Raw genomic sequence first — 22672 nt, forward strand, 5'->3', positions numbered from 1 at the left:
CATCTGCAAATAGAAAGACTATTCTTCCTTTCAGATTTGGATCCCTTTTCTTTTTTCTTTTATTTCTTTTATTTTTTCCTTGTCTGATTGCTTTTGCTAGTACTACCAGAACTGTGTTTAATAGAAGTGGTAAAAGTAGGTATCCTTCCCTTGTACAACATCTTAGAGGAAAAGCTTTCAGTTTTTCCTTATTGATTATGACATTTAGTAGTGTTTTTTCATAAATGGCCTTTATTGTATTGAGAAACTTTCTTTCTACCCTAAACTGTTGATAGTTTTTATTAAAAAAAAAGATGTAGAACTTTGTCAAATGCTTTTTCTGTGTCAATTGAGATACCAATGTGTGTTCTATCTTTCTATTAATGTAAAGTATCACAGTGATTAATTTGTATATATTAAACCAATCTTGCATTTTAGAGATAAGTTCCTGTTGACCATAGTATACAATTTGTGATATATTATCAAATTTGATTTGCTAATACTTTATTGAAGATTTTTGCATCAATGTTCATCAGGTATATTGGCCTATAGCTTTTCCTTCTTATGGTGTCTTTGTCTGTTTTAGGTATCAAGATGACTGAGGTAATTACCTCAATCACTTTTGTTATTGATCTTTTCAGACTTTCTATTTCTTCCTACTCTAACATTGGTACGTTTTCTTTCCTTTAGGTCATCAATTTTGTTGGCCTATGTATCTGTGAATTTTCCAAAATTTCTACTGTTTCTGTTTTATAGTTTCATACCATTTTGATCAGAGATACTTGATATGATTTCAGATTTCTTAAATTTGTGAAGACTTGTTTGTGGCTTGCCATATGATCTATCCTGAAGATGTCCCAGGTATATTAGAGAATAATGTACATTCTGCTATTATTGGATGCTCTTAGGTCCACTTTGTTTAAAGTGCAATTCTATTTCCAGTATCTCCTTATTAATTTTCTTCCACTGTTGGAAGTGGAGTATTGCTATTTTTATATTGCTATTTCTTCTTTCATGTCCTTTTCATACTTACTTTATATATTCAGGTGCTCTGATGTTGATTAAGTGTAGATTTACAATTGATATGTCCCTTTGAAGAATTAAGCCCTTTATCATGAACTAATTACCTTCCTCATCTCTGTGACAGTTTTGACTTGAAGTCTAATTTATCTGACATAAGTATAGTTACCTCTGCTCTATTTGGGTTGCTATTTGCATGGAATATCTTATTCCATGTCTTCACCTTTAAAAGTCCATGTGTGCCATAAAACTAAAGCAGGTTTCTTGTAGACAGCATACTGTTGGATCATGTTTCCTTTGAATCCATTCAATCACTCTGTCTTTTTATTGCACAATTTTGTTCATTTTCATTCAAAGTAATCACTGATAGGAAAGGATAACTTCCATTTGTTCATTGTTTTCTGGTTGTTTAATTCTTTCCTTTTTTTTTTTTTTTTCTGGGATGCCAGGAGTCAAATCTAGCATCTTGAACATGCTAGACAAGTTCTCTAACACAGAGCCACTCCCAGCTCTGTTTCTTCCTCTTTATCATGTATCTGCTATAGTTTTTTGCTTTTGGGTCACCATGAGGTCTATATAAAATATCTTATAGTTATAATAAACTATTATAAAAGATCTAAAAATTCTAGATCTTTTTTCCCTCAGTTGTATGTTTGGTATTGTAATTTACACATTCTTATAATATATATATATATATATATATATAGATATAGATATAGATATAGATATAAATAGCTTCATTTTATTCATTTATTTTTATGTGGTGCTGAGAATTGAACCCAGTGCCTCACATGTGCGAGGCAAGTGCTCTGCCACTGAGCCACAACCCCAACCCCTTATAGTATATATTTAACAACATATTATTGTTATAGTTTTTAACTGTTTTGAACTATAGCATTCATACTAGAGATATGAATGGACTTACAGACTACCATTATAATGTTAGATTATTCGGAATCTGATTATATATTTACCTTACCAGTAAATTTTATACTTTCATATGCTTTTACATTAGTAATTAGCTTTTCTTATTGAGGAACTCCTATAACCATTTCTTGTAAGGTAGGTCTAACAGTAGACCCCACTTAGCTTTTGCATGTCTGAGAAGGTACTTCTTCATTTCTGAAGGTCAGTTTGGGCTGGCAGGATTTTTTTTTTCAGCATTTTAAATAGGGCATTCCCATTCTCTCCTATCCTGCAAGGTTTCTGCCAACAAATCCATTGAAAACCTACATCCACTGATATAAGAGATCCCTTTATGCGTGACTTGATATTTTTGCTGCTTCTTAAATTCTCTCTTAGTCTTTGATTTTTGATGGCTTGAATATAATGTGTATTGCAGAGGACTTCTTTGGGTTGAATCTTTGAGCTAATGAATCTGAATATCCATTTTCTCTCCCAGGACTTAGGAATTTTTCAGCAATTATTTGGTTAAATAAGGCTTTTGTCCATTTCTCTGTATTCTTCTGAAATTCCTATAATGAGAATGTTTGTTCACTTAATGGTATCCCATAAGTCTTGTAGACTGTTTTTACTTTTTTTCATTCTTTTTTCCCCTAAGTAACTTCAAAAGACCTATCTTCAAGTTTTTAAATTGTTCTTTTGCTTGATCTAGTCTGTTGTAGGTGTTGGCACCAAGATACCTGATAGATTCTTTTAATAATATCTCTTTGCTAAGTTTTTCATTTAAATCGTGAATCATTTTTCTGGTTTGACTAAGTTGTCTCTCTGCACTCTCTTATATCTTGCAGAGTTTCCTTAAAGTCATTATCTTGAGTTCCTTTAAAAAAAAATTTTCCTTTTCTTTAGCGTCAGTTACTGTAGAATCATTTGGTTCCTTTGATAGTATCATATTTTCCTGCTTTTTTATGTTTCTTGTGTCCCTGCACTGATGTCTGTACATGTAATAGAATGGTCATCTCTTCCAAACTTTACAAAGTGACTTATGTAGGGAAAGACTTTCACCTGCAGATAGGTCTTAGGGTGTGGCTGGGAACAGTACATGACTATGGTTCTGAGTGGACGCAGTGGTATAGCTTCCATAGCAGGTTCTTAACTATGGTCAATGTCAGTGATGTCTGTGGATGTTTCAATGGCATAGGCTGTAGGAGTTTGTGACAGTGAATGCTGTTAAAAGAATGCTGAGTAACAAAAGTTTGGGGGGAGGGATCTTCCTGTTCTCACTTTCCCTACAATGATGAGTTTTGGCATTGGGTCTGACATGGCGCTGGGCTCCAGGGTACAGGTTCTCAGAACAGCTATAGAGCCATGGTTCTGGGCTCAGGGTCTCACAAACCTATAGGGACACCTGAGATTTGGGTCCTAGGTTCACTTTTCAAGACACTTTGGGAAGCAGATTGCCTACACAGCTGATTCTGAAGCACACCACAGCAACTTGGATCAAGGGAACTGGGTTTTACTTGTGATTCTGATCTTGGAGTCAGGGTCCAACACTGGCCTACCTTCAGGGAAGATGGGGTACTCCGGGGGTTTAGACACTAGGAAACAAGGCTTAGCTATGATTTGGGAACCAGAGCCAATAGGGACATTAGACTCTGATCCCAGGAGATAAGGTCCCCAGTAAGATAACATGGACCCTTGGAATTGTGGGACATGGCAGATTTCCAGTGACAGCAAGGATCCAGAAATAATAAAGCGTAGCTGTGGCTTGGACCCTGGGGTACAAGGATTAATGTAGTGAAGACTACTCCCCAGCAAGGCTCCACAGCTCAGACTTCAGGTTCTAGTCCAGTTCCAGGGAAGCAGAATGCTACAGCTATTTGGCCTGGATACAGCTCTCTGTCCTGGAGGACAGATCGCACAGCTCACCCAATACTCTATTTCAAGGGGGAATGGGATCCCATGCCTGCTACTTGGCTCAGCCACTGCACTGGTTCCTTGGGAATAGAGAGTGCCATGCCATTTCAGCTCAGATTTCAGGCAGAGCATTACTTCCCTGGGAGGTCAAAGCAGGGATTCCCCGAGGGGCAGGGCACTGCTTCACCTTTGGTTCTGGGGGCCATGACTGCTGTGGGTAGTCAGTGTATCATTTCCCTGGAAGGTAGGGCTCCAAGTCAGCTCAGATCCTGAGCAGCAGGATACAACCGTGACTAGGCAGCATGGTAGAGTGGATCCATGCTGTTGGTCCCCCAAGATAGACTGTAGCAGCAGTCGGGCCCCAAGATGGCAGGTTATTAGGTGGGGGGTGGTAGATGAGCAGTCTCAGGGGATAGAGAATAGTGCAGTCCATTAGCTGCACTGGTCACAGGGGATGGGGTGCAGTGTTGGCTTCTTTATCTGGGGAGAATGCAGCTGTGTGGACTCCAGGCAGCTCCCTGAGCAAGGCTTAGTGCCTGTGAGGACTGCAGGATTCCCCAGTGGCAGAGACTTAGGTGGTCATGGTGGTAATGTGGACACTTCCTCTGCCTACTTTTTCCCTGCAAGAAGTCCTTCCTGATTCCAGATTGATCCTGACTGGGGGGGGGGGGGTGCCAGAGTTGAGGTATTTTCTTCCTCTAAGAGGCCATCCTGGTTTTCTGCACCACTCTACAGGGTTTCTGCTACTCATTTGATATATTCCAGCATTCTTCAGTTATTTTCATCAAAATGTATTTCTTCGTTTGTGGGTTTGGCTGTCCTTTGGGTGGGTGGGGGGCACAAGCAGAAGGAGCTTCTAGTCAGTCATCTTGCTGATGCCATTTAACTTGAGCTTTTATCAGAGGATATCGTGATGAGATTTCACACATCCACTTCTCTCACTGTACTCCTCAGTACAGTACAGGCTCTCTTACCTGAGTTGGTGCTTAACAAATGATTCTAGAATGAGGAGTTGCATACAGAAATGAGCTAATTAATTGAGTGAACATGAGCGCCCTGACATCCCCTTTGGAAGGATAGACTGCGCTTCTGCAGGCAGTAGTAAGTGATTTGAGCCACCATCAATGACTGTGGCCTGGTGCTCCAGTGATTTCAAAAGCCAAGCATTTGTTTCTCTTTGCCTGTTTCTGTGGAATTGGCTTTTGCTCTTGCTCCATGAAACATCTGAACTAAAAGAGGGACAGCACAACTATTGAATAGATTATTGAGTACTAAAGAAAGTAAGACACACCTTCATGCTCTGGATGATTCTGTATCTGCAACCACATCACAGTTGCCATTACTCTAGAGCAGAGGTCAGCAAACTTTTTCTATAAAGGACCAGATCATAAAGATCTTTTACTTTGTGGGCTCTGTTACAACCAATTTACCCTTGTAATACCAAAGCAGCCTCGGACAATATGTAAACAACCAGGTGCATTGTGTTCCAATAAAACTTAATTTATAAAAATAAGCAGTGGGTCAGTTTGGCTCCTATGGCCCTAGTTTGTTGGCCCCTGTTGTAGAGTGCTATATGATCTCTCATGTTCTTTTAACATTATTATTAATTAAAAGGTGCTCATTTTGTGGAGATATGTCAGAGGAAGGGAACATGCCTAGCAAGTGTGAGACTCTGGGGTTTGATCCCCAGCACACAAAAATAAAATAAAACAAAATGTGATCATTATCCTGTTCTTTTCATTGCTTTTATGGTAGCTAATGGAAGGGTTGACTTATTTTGAATAGCAAGATTTTTAAAAATTACTTTTAAAGACACATGCGGTCAGGTTGGGCAGGAGGAGCTAAAGTGTATATCCATAAAACATGGCTACTTAACAGAATGCCATGTCCTTCCCCAGACCCCAATCAGTTCAGCTTCATAACCAGTCCCTTCTCGCTCATGTCCTCCACAGCGATGCCCCCTCTCATATGACCCCAAGACTCTGCCTCCCTCTAGCCAGCATGACACTGGGGCAAGACTAGCCACAGCTCTCCCCCTCTCTTCTGTCACTTCAGCCTTGATACAAAGCTGTGAACTGAGTTCATGCTGACCATACAAACTCTCTGGAACCTCTTTAGTTCCCTCCCCAAAATACTGAGTTTGGCTTACGGTTGGCAGCCTTTGGTACCCTGCCCCTTCCTTCACCTGCCCTTCTCACTTGCTAATCTTCGTTCCAAGTTAAAGGGTTATCATGAGGTTGAAAAAGCCAAGGTTATCTCTCCACCATATTTTACTCCCCTAAGGACATGTCTTTGAGTCTAGATTGGCCCATGCAAAAAAGTCTGGCTGGCAGTTTTACTGGCTTTCTTTCAACAAGGAGAGTGAAAATGCTGGTTGCCAAGCAACACATATGCCATGACTTCTTCCGACAATGTGAGGTTCAAAAAAATAGCAAGAAACATTTGTCTATATCATCATATCATGAGCGGGGATCCTGTGGGACAGGCAGGGCCAGCAGGTTGATACAACAACATAATATCTTTTCATTCCAACTTTGGTGTCTTTCCCTGGAGACTCACCTGGAGAGACAGAGGAGCAGGCCTTCAGTTCGGTGCAACTGATGGACAGACTTATCATGAAGAACGCCATAGTATAGTCAGTCACCACCATTTGTAGATTCCGTAGTTGCAAATTTTCTACTTGATAAAATTTCTTTCTAATTTTTTTAGTTAGCTTTTTCACTGCTGTGACTAAAAGGGCCAACCAGAACAATTGTAGAGGAAAGATTTATTTGAGGGCTCACAGTTTCAGAGGTCTCAGTCCATAGAAGCCCAGCACCATTCCTCGGAGCTCCAGGTGAGGCTGACTATCATGACAGAAAAGTGTGGCAGAGGAAAGCAGCTCACATGATGATCAGAAAGCAGGGAGGGGGTCTCCACTTGCCAGATACAAATATATACCCCAAAGCCATAGTCCCAATTCCTGCCTCCTCCAGCCACACCCTACCACTTCAATTACCACTCAGTTAATCCCTGTCAGGGGATTAATTCACTTATTTGGTTAAGATCCTTATAACTCAATCATTTCTCCTCTGAACCTTCTTACATTGTCTCACACGTGAGCTTTTGGGGGACTCCTCATATCCAAACCATAACAGTAATCCCTGAACAATACTCAATGCACTTCAGAATCATTTCAGGACTTAACAGAGTGGTGGAGACTTTGAGTCTCCAACCCATATGTTCCCCATTGAAATGGCACAAGGTGCTACTCTGCCTTCTTGTGTCTGCTCTTCTATTTATAAACAAGTGTGCTTTCAAGTTGATGTACTGCTATGTGGTTTTTGTTTTGTTTTGCATTTTTGTGTTTTTGTTGGTGATTTCACTGTTTTAAAGGATCCCGTGCATGGTGCTAACGTGTTGTCTAATGTAACAAAGGGCACGAAGGCTGTGATGTGCCTTGTGGAGAAAACACACATGTTAAATAAGCTTCACTCAGGCCTGAGTTACAGTGCTGTCGACTTCAAGTTCAATATTAATGAATCAATACAACAGTACATTCAGAAAAAGGAAGAGGAAATTCCCTGATCTATATGTAAGGGCACTCCAGAAAGTACTAAGCTAATATCTGTGGTACATAATGAAGCTATAGAAATGATTTTAAAAAGTAACTGAATTTGTAGATTCATGAGATGATGAACAGTTAAGGGAAAAAAATCTGTAGCCCAGAGTATTGTTGTGAGGCCAAAAGCCAAAGAAATTTAAGGTCATATTACTCTGGTTCAGGAAATGATTGAACCCTTCTTGGTTAGTGTTTATTATAAAGCAATGCTGCATATGTTTTAGTACTTATAAGGAATTAAATAAGTTATCTTTCAACAGAAATACAAATAAAACAAGGTTGTGTAATGACCAGTTGATGAAACTGTTGTGACGGGATCCTCACCAGAGGCTCACTAAACCATGCATTTCCCTCAAAAGTCATGGACAATTATTCACTAATTCAGCATTCACAGGTATTTTATAGAACCTATGTGATCACAACTATCCCAAATGGAACCCATCTTCTGCCTCCCATATTGAAGACAAGGCCCAGGTGCACTGGCTTTGCCATGATAAGACTCAACAGCCCCACTGAATGGCTATGTCCACGACACGTCCTTCCTGGACGTGAAGGGAGTTAAATGTATGCAGCTGGTCCCTGGTGCCCCCCCCACACACACACACACACCTCCCTTATTGCTCCTTTCACCACTTCTGTCACTGGTTATTCTGCGAAAGGGAAGCCCTGGTATATTTATAAACTGTCCTGGTACTGAGCCGTTGTGAGCTCAGCATCCCTGAACAGACACCTTAATTGGTCTCAGATGGGAAGGAAAAACTATCACACCACAGTCTCTCCTCCCTGAAGCTGGATTCAGGTCACGTGTGAAATGGCCCCTTGTCTGTTGACAGTGGCCTGCATCTCCCACAGTCTGCTGAACTGGACAGTCCCTCCCCAGGGGGTTCAGACGTGCAGATGAACTCCTCTCATCTGGTATTACAAACACATCGCAGAGATATGAACATAGGGCATGGGAAACACAGAGGCGGCCTCAGCCTTCAGGGGAGGGGATGCTCCAGAGATGAAATGACACTTGGCAAATGCTGCTGATGAAGTAAGCAGAGGCCTTTTAAAAGCAAGACAGAAAAAATGGTAGAACAAGTATAGGAATGGAAAAAAAAGAAAAAACTTGAGACATTCCTTTAGCACAATTCTTAAAGTGTCCAGAAACACAATGGGTAAACCCGTGGGCCTCATTATCACCACTCTGGACACTCTGGCCCCACACAGCAACTGAAAAGTTCCCAGAGGAGGCCTTTCTAGAAAGTTCTTTCAATTGCTGAGCAAGTGAGTATTTGGGCTTGTGTCTGTGTTTCTCCACTTATCAGGAATACAAATACTTTTTTCCTTCCGTGCTACTAGATGCAAATATGAGAATTAAGAGACAGTGAGGATAAAGTGGTTCCAACTCCTTGTAAGACATTTTGCATGCATTATAAACACATAGATCTTCAATACAAGTTCTCAGCAGGGAACTGCTTTTTGTTACAGGGATTGCCTGTGTGCACAAACTTGCAGAGAAAGGCAGTGTATGCAGATAGCACGCTGAGTCACTGGTCACAAAGTCATTTTCTCCTGATCCCTTCTTCCCATTTCTATTCCCAGGCCTCATTATGTGCAATGTCATATGCACACAGACACACAGGAACATCCCATCACAGCCAGGACAGAAGTGCCCAGGGAGGTGTTTGCATGAATTTCATCTTTGGAGTAAGAAGCACTTGCTCAGCTGCCAACCACAAATAGCCCCATGCTCCCATGCTGGAAAATGATGCTAATTGGTGTGCCATTAAAAAAAAAAAAAAAAAAAAAAAAAAGGAAGAAAAAAATACCAACCACAACAAAATAACCATGTACAGACCTAAAGTCCTACCCTGACAGTCCATGTGAAGCATGGCCCACTAATGCAGCCCTAATTCACTTTGTTTGGCAGAGAGAGCAAGCTCACCATGCTGCTTCGGGAGTCTCTGGGGAACATGAACTGTCGCACCACCATGATCGCTCACATCTCTGCCGCAGCTGGGAACTATGCAGAAACCCTGTCTACCATCCAGATCGCATCAAGGGTCTTGAGGATGAAGAAGAAAAAGACGAAGGTAAGCAGTTCACAGTGGGTGCAGTGGGTAATGGAGCTTTGGAGCCTTGCCCCAGAACTGAGTCAGAGAGAGCCAAATTAATATTGCTGATCCCCAAACACAGGGGTGCATGTGAAAGCATCACTGTTGCGGTCTCCACCTCAGGGCAGGGAAACCTTCCCACTGACAGGAGAGAGTCAGGTCTTCTGCTGGCCCTGGACATCCAGCCTGACCCCTGACAGGTAGTGCTTGGCATGCTTTAGATAGATTTTGAGATGAAAAATGTTGGAGAGATGGAAATCATTCCGTTTTTCTCTTGCCCGACTGGTTCCTATGTAGATGAAGACTCTGTCCTTTAATGAGTCAACTCTCTAAAGAGGGTTATTAACTTCTTGTTCATGTGACCCTATGTTCAGGAGTGATTTCCTGGCTGCTGGAATTGTCGTGTTAATTCAATGTTTTCTGGCTTGATACCGAGTCTGCTAGATGCCACTGGGCTCCCTTCCTCTGGCAGCTTGGCAAGAATGCCTGAGAGGACCATGGTGATTGTGGCCACTCTGATCCGGGGGGGCCAGCGATTAACATGTAGGAGGGCTTTTCTTTCCTTCTCCTTTATGTATTTTTAATGGGGGGATGGAGTATAAAACAGGGTTTCACAACCAATGTTCTGTTGGTTATATTTAGGAATAGCCCTTAAGAGGTCGGAAGGGGACTGGATCTCCTCTCCTGAGCAGCCTCTGATTCCTCAGTGTGCCATATAGGGATTATCTTAAGCACATACAGCTAAGATGTGGGACATTGGGCACTCTGGCCTGGCCCACTGGAGTCATGGTTCCACTCTTCAATGCAGGAGGTCAACCAGGGGGACCTTCAGTAGCTCCTGTTGAGTCAGTGGCTTATACCATTTACCACATAATGTCAGGCTCCCTGGGAGGGCCGTCTCAGAGGCGCCACATGTTAACTGTTCTCTCATTCATAGTACACGTCGAGCTCCTCTGGTGGAGAAAGCTCCTGTGAGGAAGGCAGAATGCGCAGGCCCACCCAGCTGAGACCCTTCCATACCAGAGCCACGGTGGACCCCGACTTCCCCATTGCGCACCTGTCCAGTGATCCTGACTACTCCTCCAGCAGCGAGCAGTCTTGTGACACTGTCATCTACATCGGGCCTAACGGCACAGCCCTCTCCGACAAGGAGCTCACCGACAATGAGGGCCCCCCAGACTTTGTTCCCATTGTGCCTGCCCTGCAGAAGACCAGAGGTGACAGCCGGCCCACAGAGGCAGGAGAGGCTGCAGCCAGCAAATCAGAAAGGGACTGCTTGAAGTGTAACACATTTGCTGAGCTGCAAGAGAGACTAGACTGCATTGATGGCAGCGAGGAGCCCAGTAAGTTTCCTTTCGAAGAGCTGCCTGTACAGTTTGGGGCAGAGCAGGCGAGCAAATGCCCCTCGTTAAGCCAAGTGGCTGGGGCAAACTCACTCTCTGAGTCGGATAAGGAAGACAACGGGTCAGATGGCCCGCTGACTGATCGGGAAGGCACAGACAACCTGGCCTGTAAGATGCAAAGGAATCACTCCCCTGTGCCTGCCACAGCACGCTGCAGCAGCCCCACCCCAGCCTCACCCCGAAGCATCCCAGGCAGCAGCGGCCAGATGGTGCAGAGCCCCAGCCTCCAGAGCAGTCGGGAGAGCCTGAACTCCTGTGGCTTCATGGAGGGCAAGCCCAGGCCCATGGGCTCGCCCCGGCTGGGCATTGCCAGCCTATCCAAGACCTCTGAGTACAAACCCCCTAGCTCTCCTTCCCAGAGATGCAAAGTGTACACCCAGAAAGGGGTCCTGCCAACCTCTGCCCCACTGCCACCCTTGAACAAGGATTCTGGCATGGTCTCTAGCGAGTCCTTGCTGCAGCCTGAGGTACGTACTCCTCCAGTTGGAATGAGCCCCCAGGTTTTGAAGAAATCTATGTCTGCTGGAAGTGAGGGGTTCCCAGAAACCCCTGTTGAGGATGAGCATCAGGCAGCATCTCCCCCGGACTCCAAGAAGGAGATCCTGAGCACCACAATGGTGACCGTGCAGCAGCCACTGGAGCTGAACGGGGAGGACGAGCTGGTGTTCACGCTGGTGGAGGAGCTGACCATTAGTGGGGTCCTGGACAGTGGCCGCCCCACCAGCATCATCAGCTTCAATAGCGACTGCTCTGTGCAGGCCTTAGCCTCGGGCTCCCGGCCTGTCAGCATCATCAGTAGCATCAGCGAGGACCTGGAGGGCTACTCCAGCATGGCTCCCGTCTCTGAGGTGAGCATCACACAGTTCTTGCCCCTTCCGAAGCTGAGCCTGGATGGGAAGGCCCGGGAAACAGGCAGCAGGCGTTCCTCCATCAGCTCCTGGCTAAGCGAGATGAGCGCCGGCAGTGATGGCGAGCAATCATGTCACAGTTTCATAGCCCAGACATGTTTTGGGCATGGGGAGGCCATGGCAGAACCTCCAGCCTCGGAGTTTGTTAACAGCATCCAGAACACTGCTGTGGTGTGCAGAGAGAAGCCCAAGGCAGGCCCTGACAACCTGCTCATCTTGTCTGAGGTCGGGGAAGACTCTTTCAACAAAGCCACCCCCATCAAAAGCTGCAAAATATCCACACTGGGCAAGGCCATGGTCACCATCTCCAATACAGCCAACCTGAGCAATTGCGAAGGGTACATCCCCATGAAGACCAACATCACGGTTTACCCCTGCATCGCCATGAGCCCTCGGAACGTGCAAGAGCCTGAGGCTTCTACTGCCATCTCCAAAACAGCTGCCAGAGCAGCCCCGTCCCAGGAGAGTAAAGAAACCAGTGCAAAGAAAGAGATGAAATTTGAGGACCCCTGGCTGAAACGAGAAGAGGAAGTGAAAAAAGAGAATGCTTTTCCCAGTGAAGAAGGGATTAGATATGAGACTGCCACAGGCCCCACTAAGCCTGAGACCAGACCAGAGCAAGAACAGGATAGGAAGCCCAGCCCGGGCGACAGGCTCAGCAGCAGCAGTGGAGAGGTATCTGCCTCCCCAGTGACTGACAACTTCAAGAGGGTTGTGGATGGCTGTGAGATGGCTCTGCCTGGTTTGGTGGCCCAGAGCCCAATGCATTCCAGCAAAAGCCTGAAATCCAGCAGCCTTCCTAGAGCATTTCAGAAAGCCAGCAGACACGAGGAGCTGGACAGCCTCTTCTACCACTGCAGTGCCGACACCAATGGTCTGGGGACAACATCAGGCACCCAGGCCTCTAAGGCAACCCTGGAGCGCAAGGTGGCTTCACCCAAGCATTGTGTTCTTGCCCGGCCTAAAGGGACTCCCCCTCTGCCTCCTGTCCGCAAGTCCAGCTTGGACCAGAAGAACCGGGCCAGCCCCCAGCACAGTGCCAGCAGCAGCAGCACCAGCAGCCCCTTGAACCAGCCAGCCACCTTCTTGGCCAGCTTCCCTGATGAACCCAGCAGCAAGATGAAGGACGCCAGTAGCAGCAGCAAGCTCTTCAGCGCCAAGCTGGAGCAGCTGGCCAGCAGGACCAACTCTCTTGGCAGAACAACAGTCAGCCACTACGAATGCTTGTCGCTGGAGAGGGCCGAGAGCCTGTCCTCCATGAGCTCGCGACTGCACGCCGGCAAAGACAGCACCATGCCCCGTGCTGGCAGGAGCCTGGGCCGCAGCAGCGCAGGGGCCTCACCACCCAGCTGCAGCGCCACCCAGTCAGCAGGGGCGTCGCCCAAGGCCAGCCAGTCCAAGATTTCAGCAGTGAGCAAGCTCCTCCTGGCCAGCCCCAAAGCCCGCAGCCTGTCCACCCCCACCACCAAAACCCTCAGCTTCTCCACCAAGTCGCTGCCTCAGTCAGTGGGCCAGAGCTCCAATGTGCCCCCCAGCGGGAAGCACATGTCCTGGTCCACCCAGTCGCTCAGCAGGAACCGAAGCTCTGGATTGGCTTCCAAACTGCCGCTGAGAGCAGTCAATGGGCGCATCTCCGAGCTGCTGCAGGGGAATGGGGGCGCCCGGGGCTTGCAGGTACGGGCTGGACCCGAGGCGGAGGAGCGCAGTGGGGCCCCCGTGGAGGACAAGCCTGCAGCAGCGCACCTGCTGCCCTCGCCCTACAGCAAGATCACCCCACCGCGGAAGCCACACCGGTGCAGCAGCGGGCACGGCAGCGACAACAGCAGCGTGCTGAGCGGGGAGCTCCCACCGGCCATGGGGAAGACTGCCCTCTTCTACCACAGTGGTGGCAGCAGCGGCTACGAGAGCATGATGAGGGACAGCGAGGCCACCGGCAGCGCGTCCTCGGCCCAGGACTCCATGAGCGAGAACAGCAGCTCTGTGGGCGGCAGGTGCCGGAGCCTGAAAACCCCAAAGAAACGGTCCAATTCAGGTAGGCGCTTGGGGACAGGGTCCCAGGAAGGTAAAGGGCAGGTGTGTGTGGGGTCCACTGCTCCCCTGTCCTCTGATGAGGGGACCTCCAGGTCCTGGGGATTGAGGTCTCATCTCTCCTTTCTGATATCCTGTCACTTGTAGGTCTTGGCTAGGGATAGAACCGCAGAAGGCTTCATTGTAAAAACTTGTTATGTGCATCATTAGACCTTGAGGACGCCACCGGCCCTCACTCTCAGCAGGGGGAAAGGCCAAGGTGCTGGATGCCCAGGAGCATCCATGAATCACTGGCTCTTCCTCCATAGCATCTCCTTACCTGGTCCCTGAGCCATGGCTTTATTTGCTCAAGCACTGTACTACTTTTTAGAGGTCTCTGAGAGATCAGATCAGGTTCCCTGACCTCAGGACTACAGAAACCTGTATGTGGGACTGATAGTCTCCAAGACCTTGGCAGCCTCTCTCAGGGATAGAGCATACTTTGATTCATTGAAGGTGCAGTAGGAGAAGCCTTCCTCCACTCCCACCCCAAAGACAGTCATAGACAGTCATGTATGGACTCCAGCCGAAGGGGTTGCACTTCTGTTCACACACACAGTGCCACACTGTATAGACCCACTCATGCACTACCACCACTGTGGTGGGAGGGAGTCTTTGCCATCTCCAGGTATCTGTTGTCAAAAGGCAATACTCCAGAACTCAGGAAAACCACTGACATGTATGTCAGAGTTTAGTGTGACATGTAACAGTTAGTTCTGGTGGGCAAGGAGAAGAGAACTGGAGTACACATGGGGTAGGTGAGGTGAAAGACGGGAAGGAGAGAAGGAAGCAAGGAGACAGAAGCCAAAGTTACCAGGAATAACGAGATACTTGAGAATTTTGCCTGGAATCATTTCTATTCTTCAATGACTTCTAAAGAAATCGTCCTCATTCATTCTTTAGCCTCAGCATTCAAATACAAAAAGAATAATGCCAAGCCCCAAATGTAATGCAATTCTGTGCCTTGGTTGAAGTGCAGGTGGCAAGGGGCCTGTCCTGTGCCACCCTTCTGTGGAATTCTAGGCTCTTCAGAAGCCACTGCTTTGCAAAATATGGGTGTCAACAGCCTATTTGGGATTAAAAGATGGGGTGATGTTCAGAAAGGGCCCTTTTTCTACTGTGCCAGCTGCATCTGCAGCACCTGCTCCACAGACTTTTTCTATCAGTCATGACATTGCTTTTCCCTATTCCACCACCAGTGAGTTCCAGCTCTGGAATGTTCCAATCCAGATATAAGGACTCTGATCAGAGCACATCATAACCCTTTGTCTTCCTCAAATCAAAGAAATGGCCTTAAGGAATCATGCATTCATGCAGTTTTACATCCCCAGATGCCCCACTAGCCCACCTCACCCCATCATAACTCACAGAACATGGCTGTGAGGATGTTACATTCTAAGCATGTTTGGAAAACTTCATGGCTGTCAGCACCTTGATGTCTTTAGTTCCCAGTGGTGTGTGTTTCAGCATCTGATGCACTTGGTCTGTGCTCTGCTTCACCCACCTCAGTCTCAGCAGCAGACTTTGGAGCAGAACCCCCTATAAGACAAGTTGGAAGTGACAAGCTACTCAGTAAAACAAAACAGCTGCTGTGTCCTATCATCAGGGCCAAGGGCATTACAATGTGTTGGTATTAGTCACTAAACATAACAAAGTTTATCTACGCCACTATCTTTTTTTAAATATTTATTTTTCAATTGTAGTTGGACGCAATACCTTTATTTTACTTATTTATTTTTATGTGGTGCTGAGATCGAACCCAGGGCCTCGAATGTGCTAGGCGAGCGCTCTACCGCTGAGCCACAACCCCAGCCCTACGCCATTATCTTTGTGGGGAAGAAATATCTGCTGGCCTCCCCAGTACTTGACTGACAAATCCTGTTATTTCAACCTACCCAGTGTTGATCTTCAAATTCAGACGATTGTGTGACATTTGCTATGTGGTCATCTGTGTTTTAGTGTTAGAGAGTGCTTTCATTAGTTCTCTCTAATTAAGTGCCTTGAATTAATTGTTCTTTCACTGCTTTTTATTCTCTTTCAAGACTAATTTATTGGTTTGCCTGTTATAGTGGAACAAAGAGGAGGAAAAAGATGTGAAAGAAACAAATGTGTACAATAGCTCCTTGGAGAGTGGCCACAGGTTCTGCACATGACCTTGCTCAGGGCTGAGTCCTTTCACAGGCGCTGTCCTTTGAGGGTCTCTCTTTAGGTAAGGCCTTTGGAGGAAATAATATGAAATTAAAATGTGATGGTAGGTGCTATAGATAGGATTTCATGTGGAGTGCCCAGAGCATCAGACCTTTGTGATCTGCTGCCACAGATCCGGGGCTCCATGATGGATTTGGTGGTGAAGTGGAGCTTGTTTCAGGTTAGGTGACCTTGTCTCACTTGTTTATGATTATTATTAAGAGAAATGCTGGCTGTGAGGTGTGATAAGCATCCATCAAAAACCACTTCTTTAGGAGAAACCATAAAACCCCTCAAAGGAAAATCCTAAGTAGATGGCTAATGTTTAGAATTACTAGAGATGAGACAGGCAGTTGTCTTATTTGAGATGGCTTTTGAGTTTGGAAAATTGTAATGCTTTGGTTATTTGCTTAACAAAAAGGAACTAGAATTTTATCATTGGGTAAATAACGGCGAGCACTCTTGATTTCCTTGTGATGCATATAACAATAGAAACCATCAAATATCACCACAGTTCATTATTCCAGCCTCATTCCTAGAGACCCATGTTATTAGTGAAGAGTGAACATAATCAGGCTTATTCTTGTGGTCTTTGAGTGGAATAGTGCAGTGAGAAGATTAATCCAGAAAGTAGAAGACATGGGATCTTGAGTTGTGTGATCTCTCAGAAATAATTAGCCACTCTGGGCTTCGGTTTTCTCATGTACAAGTTAAGTAAGGGATTTGGTAGATAATAGCCATGGTCTGCCTGCTGCCCACATCATAAGAGACTATGTCAATTAATACAAAGAATATTGATGGCAATATGACATCCTTTTCATAAGGCAACCCATTGTCAGTGAGTTTTATTTTTGGTTGTTATATCTAATAGTTTCCCATTACTGTAACAAAATACCCAAGGCAATCAACTTAAAAAGAGCAAAGGTATACTTTTTATTGTGGTTTCAGAGATTCTGGTCCCTAATCAAACAGGCCTGTTGCTTTGGGCAACACAGCATAGTGAGGAGTGTGTGGTGAAGCAAAGTCACTTACCTCATGGTGGCCAAGAAGCAAAAAAAAAAAAAAAAAAAAAAAGAGAGAGAGAGAGAGACTGGATTCTCATTATCCCCTTCAAGGGCATGTCTCGGTGACCCAAGACCTCCTACTAGGCCCCTCCTCCTGAAGGTTCCCACCTCCCAGTCATGCCACGGGCTGGGGACCAAGCCCATAACATATAGGCTTTGGGGTTATATCCAAAATTACACCACAGCACTTGTTAGGCATTCATCAGGCATGCACTCCTAGAGCTTAGTGATAAAGAAGGTTCCAGTGAGGGAGGAGTGTCAGCAACATAAATTACAAGGTGACTGTAAGAAGTCTGTAATTTAATTAGAGAGAAAAGAAGAAAAGCATGAAATAGAGAATGGCGGCGGGGCGGGGACTGAGTGCTGCCCTGTGTGATTGGAGAGTACAGACATGAGCGTATCAGGTATTCTAGGTAAAGGCAGGACCCTGTGAGTCAGAGCAATGGTAGAAGGCTGCAGGGAAATACCAGGCCGGGGCCTGGTCTTGAAGGATCCTGATATTTTCACAGGCAGAAGGGGTGGAAGGCACTGGAGACTGAGGGAGTAATGGGAACCCAAGCTCCGAACTGCAAGACCAGGATCAAGAGGGGCCTATTCTTATTGAGAGTCTACAAAATGCAATCCCAGATTAAGTTACTCATTGACCATCCAGGAACTGAATAAAAGTGCCCACTATCTTACACTCTATATCAGTCTCTAAAAGTAAAATAAGAATATATATTATTGTAGTTGGCAGTGGGGAGTCATTACAGGTTCTTGACCAAGGAAGCCATGAGAGAAACTTTTAAGTTATTTGATGGATGGATTTTTCATTCATCCTTCCACAGTTCCTAGCCTGCCCCTCTGTGGTCAGTGACGTGAAATTGTATATAGCCTAGGGCTATGAATTAGAGCTATGTCAGCCAGCCCAAGAGGGGATCCCATGTCTGTCCCAGACAGAAGGCATGTAATTTTCTGAGGGTCTATCAGTCTATCAGTGGGTGTCGTATGACAGATGCTAAGGTAGCAACCATCAAGCCCCCTATCCTAACACTACCGCCTCCCTCTGAGTCTCACCTCAGTCATCATGTGAACTCTCCCCAGAGCCTCTCTATCTTCTTCCCATGGTCCTTCATTCCACCCTGCCCTCTTGGCTTCTTTCCCTGAACTGGAGAGGGAAGGCCAAGAATTACAGGAGCATCTTGGCCTGAATGAATCTCATACCTACTGCAGGGAGCCTAGGCCTGCTTCGATCCAGCATCCAGAAAGCTCCAGGGTGAGGGAGGGTCTGCCCACAGAGAAGCAACCCCAGGAAAGCCTGCTCATTCTGAGACACACAGAGGCCTTGACCTGATGGGACATGAGCTTCTACACGTCCTGTTTGCCCCTGCCTCAGGCTGCCTGAAACTCAGCACTGAGCAGGTGCAGGTTACCATTGAATACCGCTGATTGATGCATCAGTTGGTTGGTTGGCAGCATAACCCTAAAATTCAGCTCATATTTCTTTTCTATGTATTTTTCTTATCTTGTTCTGTTAGTGATAAGTGCCTGAAATGTTGAGTCTAGTCTCCTATTTCCTTTGTCAAAAAAGCACCAATCACGTGTCTTCCCTTCTCTTGGTGTCGGATAAACATTACTGACTGATGGGCCCATCTTGTGGGTTGTGATTTGCCACCTGTAGTGAATTGAGCTCCAGGGATACCAGGTTCAGTTCACAGAGCGCTACACAAGTATCTGTGACTAATCGCCTCTCGCCAGCGCCTGAGAGCACCGCGGTTTGCTCTGCTTCTCATTTGGTTCTCACGTGCATGTCCTGGTTTTGTTTTAATGGATTCCAGAAACACAGTGGCCGTGGGCTTAATGAAAACTGGAGGAAGGAGAGCCACTTCCTGGCAGATTTAAGATTTCAGAACTGTTTCTAAGAGGCTGAACCTAGAGAGAGAGGAGAGAACCTTTTTAAATATGTTATGGGGTAGGGGGGGATTAATTGACTCCCTAAGGCACCAAGGAAGCTCTTTAAGAATAAGACCCTAGATGGGGGCAGAGGGCATGATGTGGTCCCAGGTACAGGGCTGAGAGTCAAAGAGAGTGTGCGAGGAAACTCAGGCTCTTCTTAGAGGGGTCCTGGTAGGCCCTGGGGTACCTGCCTCCTTCTCATCTGTCTTTCTCATTTGACTCATCATCTAGTATTCCAGGGAGCTGGCTTCTTGCAGATCATTAAGAACATATATAGAGTCATGTTCCCTCTTTCCCTTTCTCTCACTCTCTCACTCTCCTCCATGTCTGTGGTTTCCTTTCTACATAAGTGTTTCATGCTTTCCAATTCACTGCTCTCCTAGTGCCTGCACCTTGACTCAGAATGCGGTGGGTGATGAAGGGGAAAGCTCATGCTGGAAGATTCCTATCCTAGAGACAGGTGTTTGGAAATAGACAGAAGTACATACCTGGAGGGTGTTGTGAGGCCTCCGTGCTCCAAATGCCCATGTTTTCTAGGCAGTAACATTTTCAGTTGGATGGGTCATGAATATCGCTGGTGGCCAAACCCAGAAGGGGAGGACTGTGAGGGTTCAGCCTCCATTTAGTGGGAATGGTCTGGTTGAAAGTTTTGTGAAAAATAACAGCGGTGACTTACTCAGGCCAAACCTGGGACATTTCATGCAGCAAAGTTATGTTGGCAGTTATCAGCCTGAGTATTTCTTTACATTCTGGATTTCTCAAGTGCTGTGCTGTTAGGGCATAAAGTGGTTGAGAAGAGAGACATTAGAAGGAGGCTGATTTCCAGTGTGCCATCACAGATCCAGCAGGCAGTGTGTAGTGGATACTGCAAGACTCCTGTCTGGCTGGGGTGCCCCACTGGCCATGGTTCCTGCCCAGACCCCACCAGCAATCTGGTAAGAATGGACAGTGGTAGACTGTGCCCAGCAAAACTTGGAAACATCTGCTTACAAGGTCGATATAGTAGACCTTGCAGAAAGTCCAAGCACTTTACATGGGGCCAGTCTTCTTCCCATGATGTCATACCATGCCAATGTCATTGCTCCCTGGGTCCTTCAGAGGAAAGGAAGGACACCATCTCTACCTATGAAACATCCTCCACATCATTAAACTCCATTTCTCTACCCTGACTACATCCCCTCTGCCCCTGTCCTTGATTTTCTCTGTCATCACCAACATCAGGCTCATTGTGGGTGTTTTAGTGGCTTTTTCATCACTATGACCAAAAGACCTGACAAGAACAACATAGAGAGGAAAAGTTTATTTTGACTCATGGTTTCTGAGGTTCAGTCCACGGTCTGCCAACTCCATACTTCTGGGCCCAAAGTGAGGGCATGGTGGTGGAAAGCAGCTCAGGATATGACAGCCAGGAAGCAGAGAGGGCTCCACTCACCAGAAACAAAATATCAATCCCACATCCAATCAGCCACATCCAATCTGCCTACAGTTAACCACCCAGTTAATTTATATCACTGGGTTAATGCACTGATTTGGTTAAATCTCTTGTAGCCTAATCATTTCAACTCTGAATGTTCTTGTCTCACATATGGGTTTTTGAAGGACACCTCATATCTAAACCATGATAGTGTACCTTTGAAGGGATCCTCAATTGTAGGTATAATCATTGGATGTCAGTTCATTTATGGAATTGATGGAAGGGCAACCAAATTCAAAACTTCGTGAACAACTAAGTTTCCTGTTCATTAGCATTCAGAAGAAGCTATTCATAGGTCCCAAAGCACAATAAACTCAGTATTAGGTAAACTTCCCAATGGGAAGGAGTGAGCTAGTGATGGAAGTTCCAAAGATTGCCAGATGGAACACAAGGAAGGCAATGGGAATTAGTTGGCTTTCAAGATATTTCTGTTAATCGATATCACCCAGTGAAATGCCACTCTCCATTCAGGCTTGTTTACTTTTCTCTCTGTCCATCAGAGTGATCTCCACTCCCATCTCATGTGATGCTCTTGTGTGAGTGTTGGTGGGACACACAGGGTGGTCCTTGTTCAGATAGTTCTCCATCTGACCACATGTCATCAGTGGTAGCCGGACTCCAAAATGGCCCCCACCAGTCACTTCCTCCTGGTATTCACACCCTTGTGTAGGCCCCTTCCACACCATAACAAGGTTGGTCTCTGTGACTGATAGGATAAGGCAGATTAGGTTACAGAAGACACTGTGGCTTCTGTCTTAGCTGCCCTCACTCACTCTCTTGGATCACTAACTCTAAAAAGCCATTTGCCGTGTCATATATGCCCACACAGCAATGAACTGAAGTTTCTTCCAAAGGTCACATGAGTGAACCTAGAAGTGGGTGTCCCAGCCCCCATCAAGCCTTCAGATGATTTGTAGTCTCATTTGATAGCTTAGAAAATCTAGGCTAGAATCACTCTGCTAAGCTACTCCTAGACTCCTGATCCAGAGGAGTGTGTGAGCTAAGAGTTTCCGTGACTAGGATTCCCCAATCATTTGTTAAGCTGCAGTGGATAATTAATACACTGTCCCATCCTATAACTCTCCTTGGTTCTTCATACAAACAGATCCTTAGCAGGGTCATCCTAGAAATGCCTGAGCTACCCTGTGCTGCCCAAACACTGTGACCCCTGCTCCATCTCTGTCTCTCTCTCTCTCTCTCTCTCTCTCTCTCTCTCTCTCTCTCACACACACACACACACACACACACACACACACACAGACAGCTTCAGTTTTGGAATGGGTATTTCTACATTCTCAGGATAGGTAAGGAGGAAGAGCATTACCCTCTCCGTTGATCAGACTTTTTTTTTTTTTAAGCATCATCTTGTTCATTCCCATTGTAAAAATCTTGGACACTACAGAGACAGACATTTACTTTGCCCAAGGGGTTGATGTTTCTCATAAATCAGTGCCTGCATTTTGTTGAAAAGTGAATGTGGGAATGGTGTGTAAGTGTGTGTGTGTACACAGAGTAAAGATCCAGGCTTTTCAAAGCTACACCTGATGTGAAATTTAGGGAGCATAGGGTGCAAAAGATGTTTTGTGGAGAAAATTAACTCTGGACTGGGTTTCCTCATCACCCGACAGACACTTGCTGTCAAGTTGGGCTTCAATGTGTGATCATCCTGCCTCGGTGTCCCACGAAGAGAGGATACAGCCTTTTCTGGTTCATGTGGGAGGTGTCCCCCACCCAGGCTCCTATGCTAGGGCAGGAATATTCAGAAGTGGAGCAGTGGGACTGGGAGAGCTGTAACCTTATCAGTCCATCCTTCCTTGAGTGGACTGACTGACTGACGACTGTAGGCAGGTGGGGCGTGGCTGGGGTCACTGGGGTCATGACCTGGAGGGTGCTCCATCCCTGTGACCTTGCCCCACCTTCTTTCTCTGTCTCTGCCTCTGCCTCTTTGCTGCCCTTTGGTGAGCAGCTTTCCTCTGCTGGGCTCCCCCATCATGGGCTGCCTCACCTTGGGCCAGAGCAATTGAGTCAGCCATCTGTGGTCTGAGACCTCTGAACCCCTGAACCCCCAGGTAAACTTTTTCTCCTCTACATTGTTCTTTTCAGGTGTCTTGGCTGTAG

The 22672-nt window shown here is 45.9% G+C and overlaps 1 protein-coding gene across 1 annotated transcript in view; it reads left to right on the forward strand.

Annotated features, from left to right (window-relative positions):
• Kif26b (kinesin family member 26B) overlaps positions 1-22672 on the forward strand; it is a 481849-nt gene that overhangs the window by 449030 nt on the left and 10147 nt on the right. The window contains exons 11-12 of the mRNA XM_077802765.1: positions 9333-9495; positions 10454-13859. Coding sequence (XP_077658891.1) covers positions 9333-9495; positions 10454-13859 — 3569 coding nt within the window. The remainder of the gene's footprint in view (positions 1-9332; positions 9496-10453; positions 13860-22672) is intronic.

Source organism: Urocitellus parryii, chromosome 9 (assembly GCF_045843805.1).
Source record: "Urocitellus parryii isolate mUroPar1 chromosome 9, mUroPar1.hap1, whole genome shotgun sequence".
NCBI lineage: Eukaryota > Metazoa > Chordata > Mammalia > Rodentia > Sciuridae > Urocitellus > Urocitellus parryii.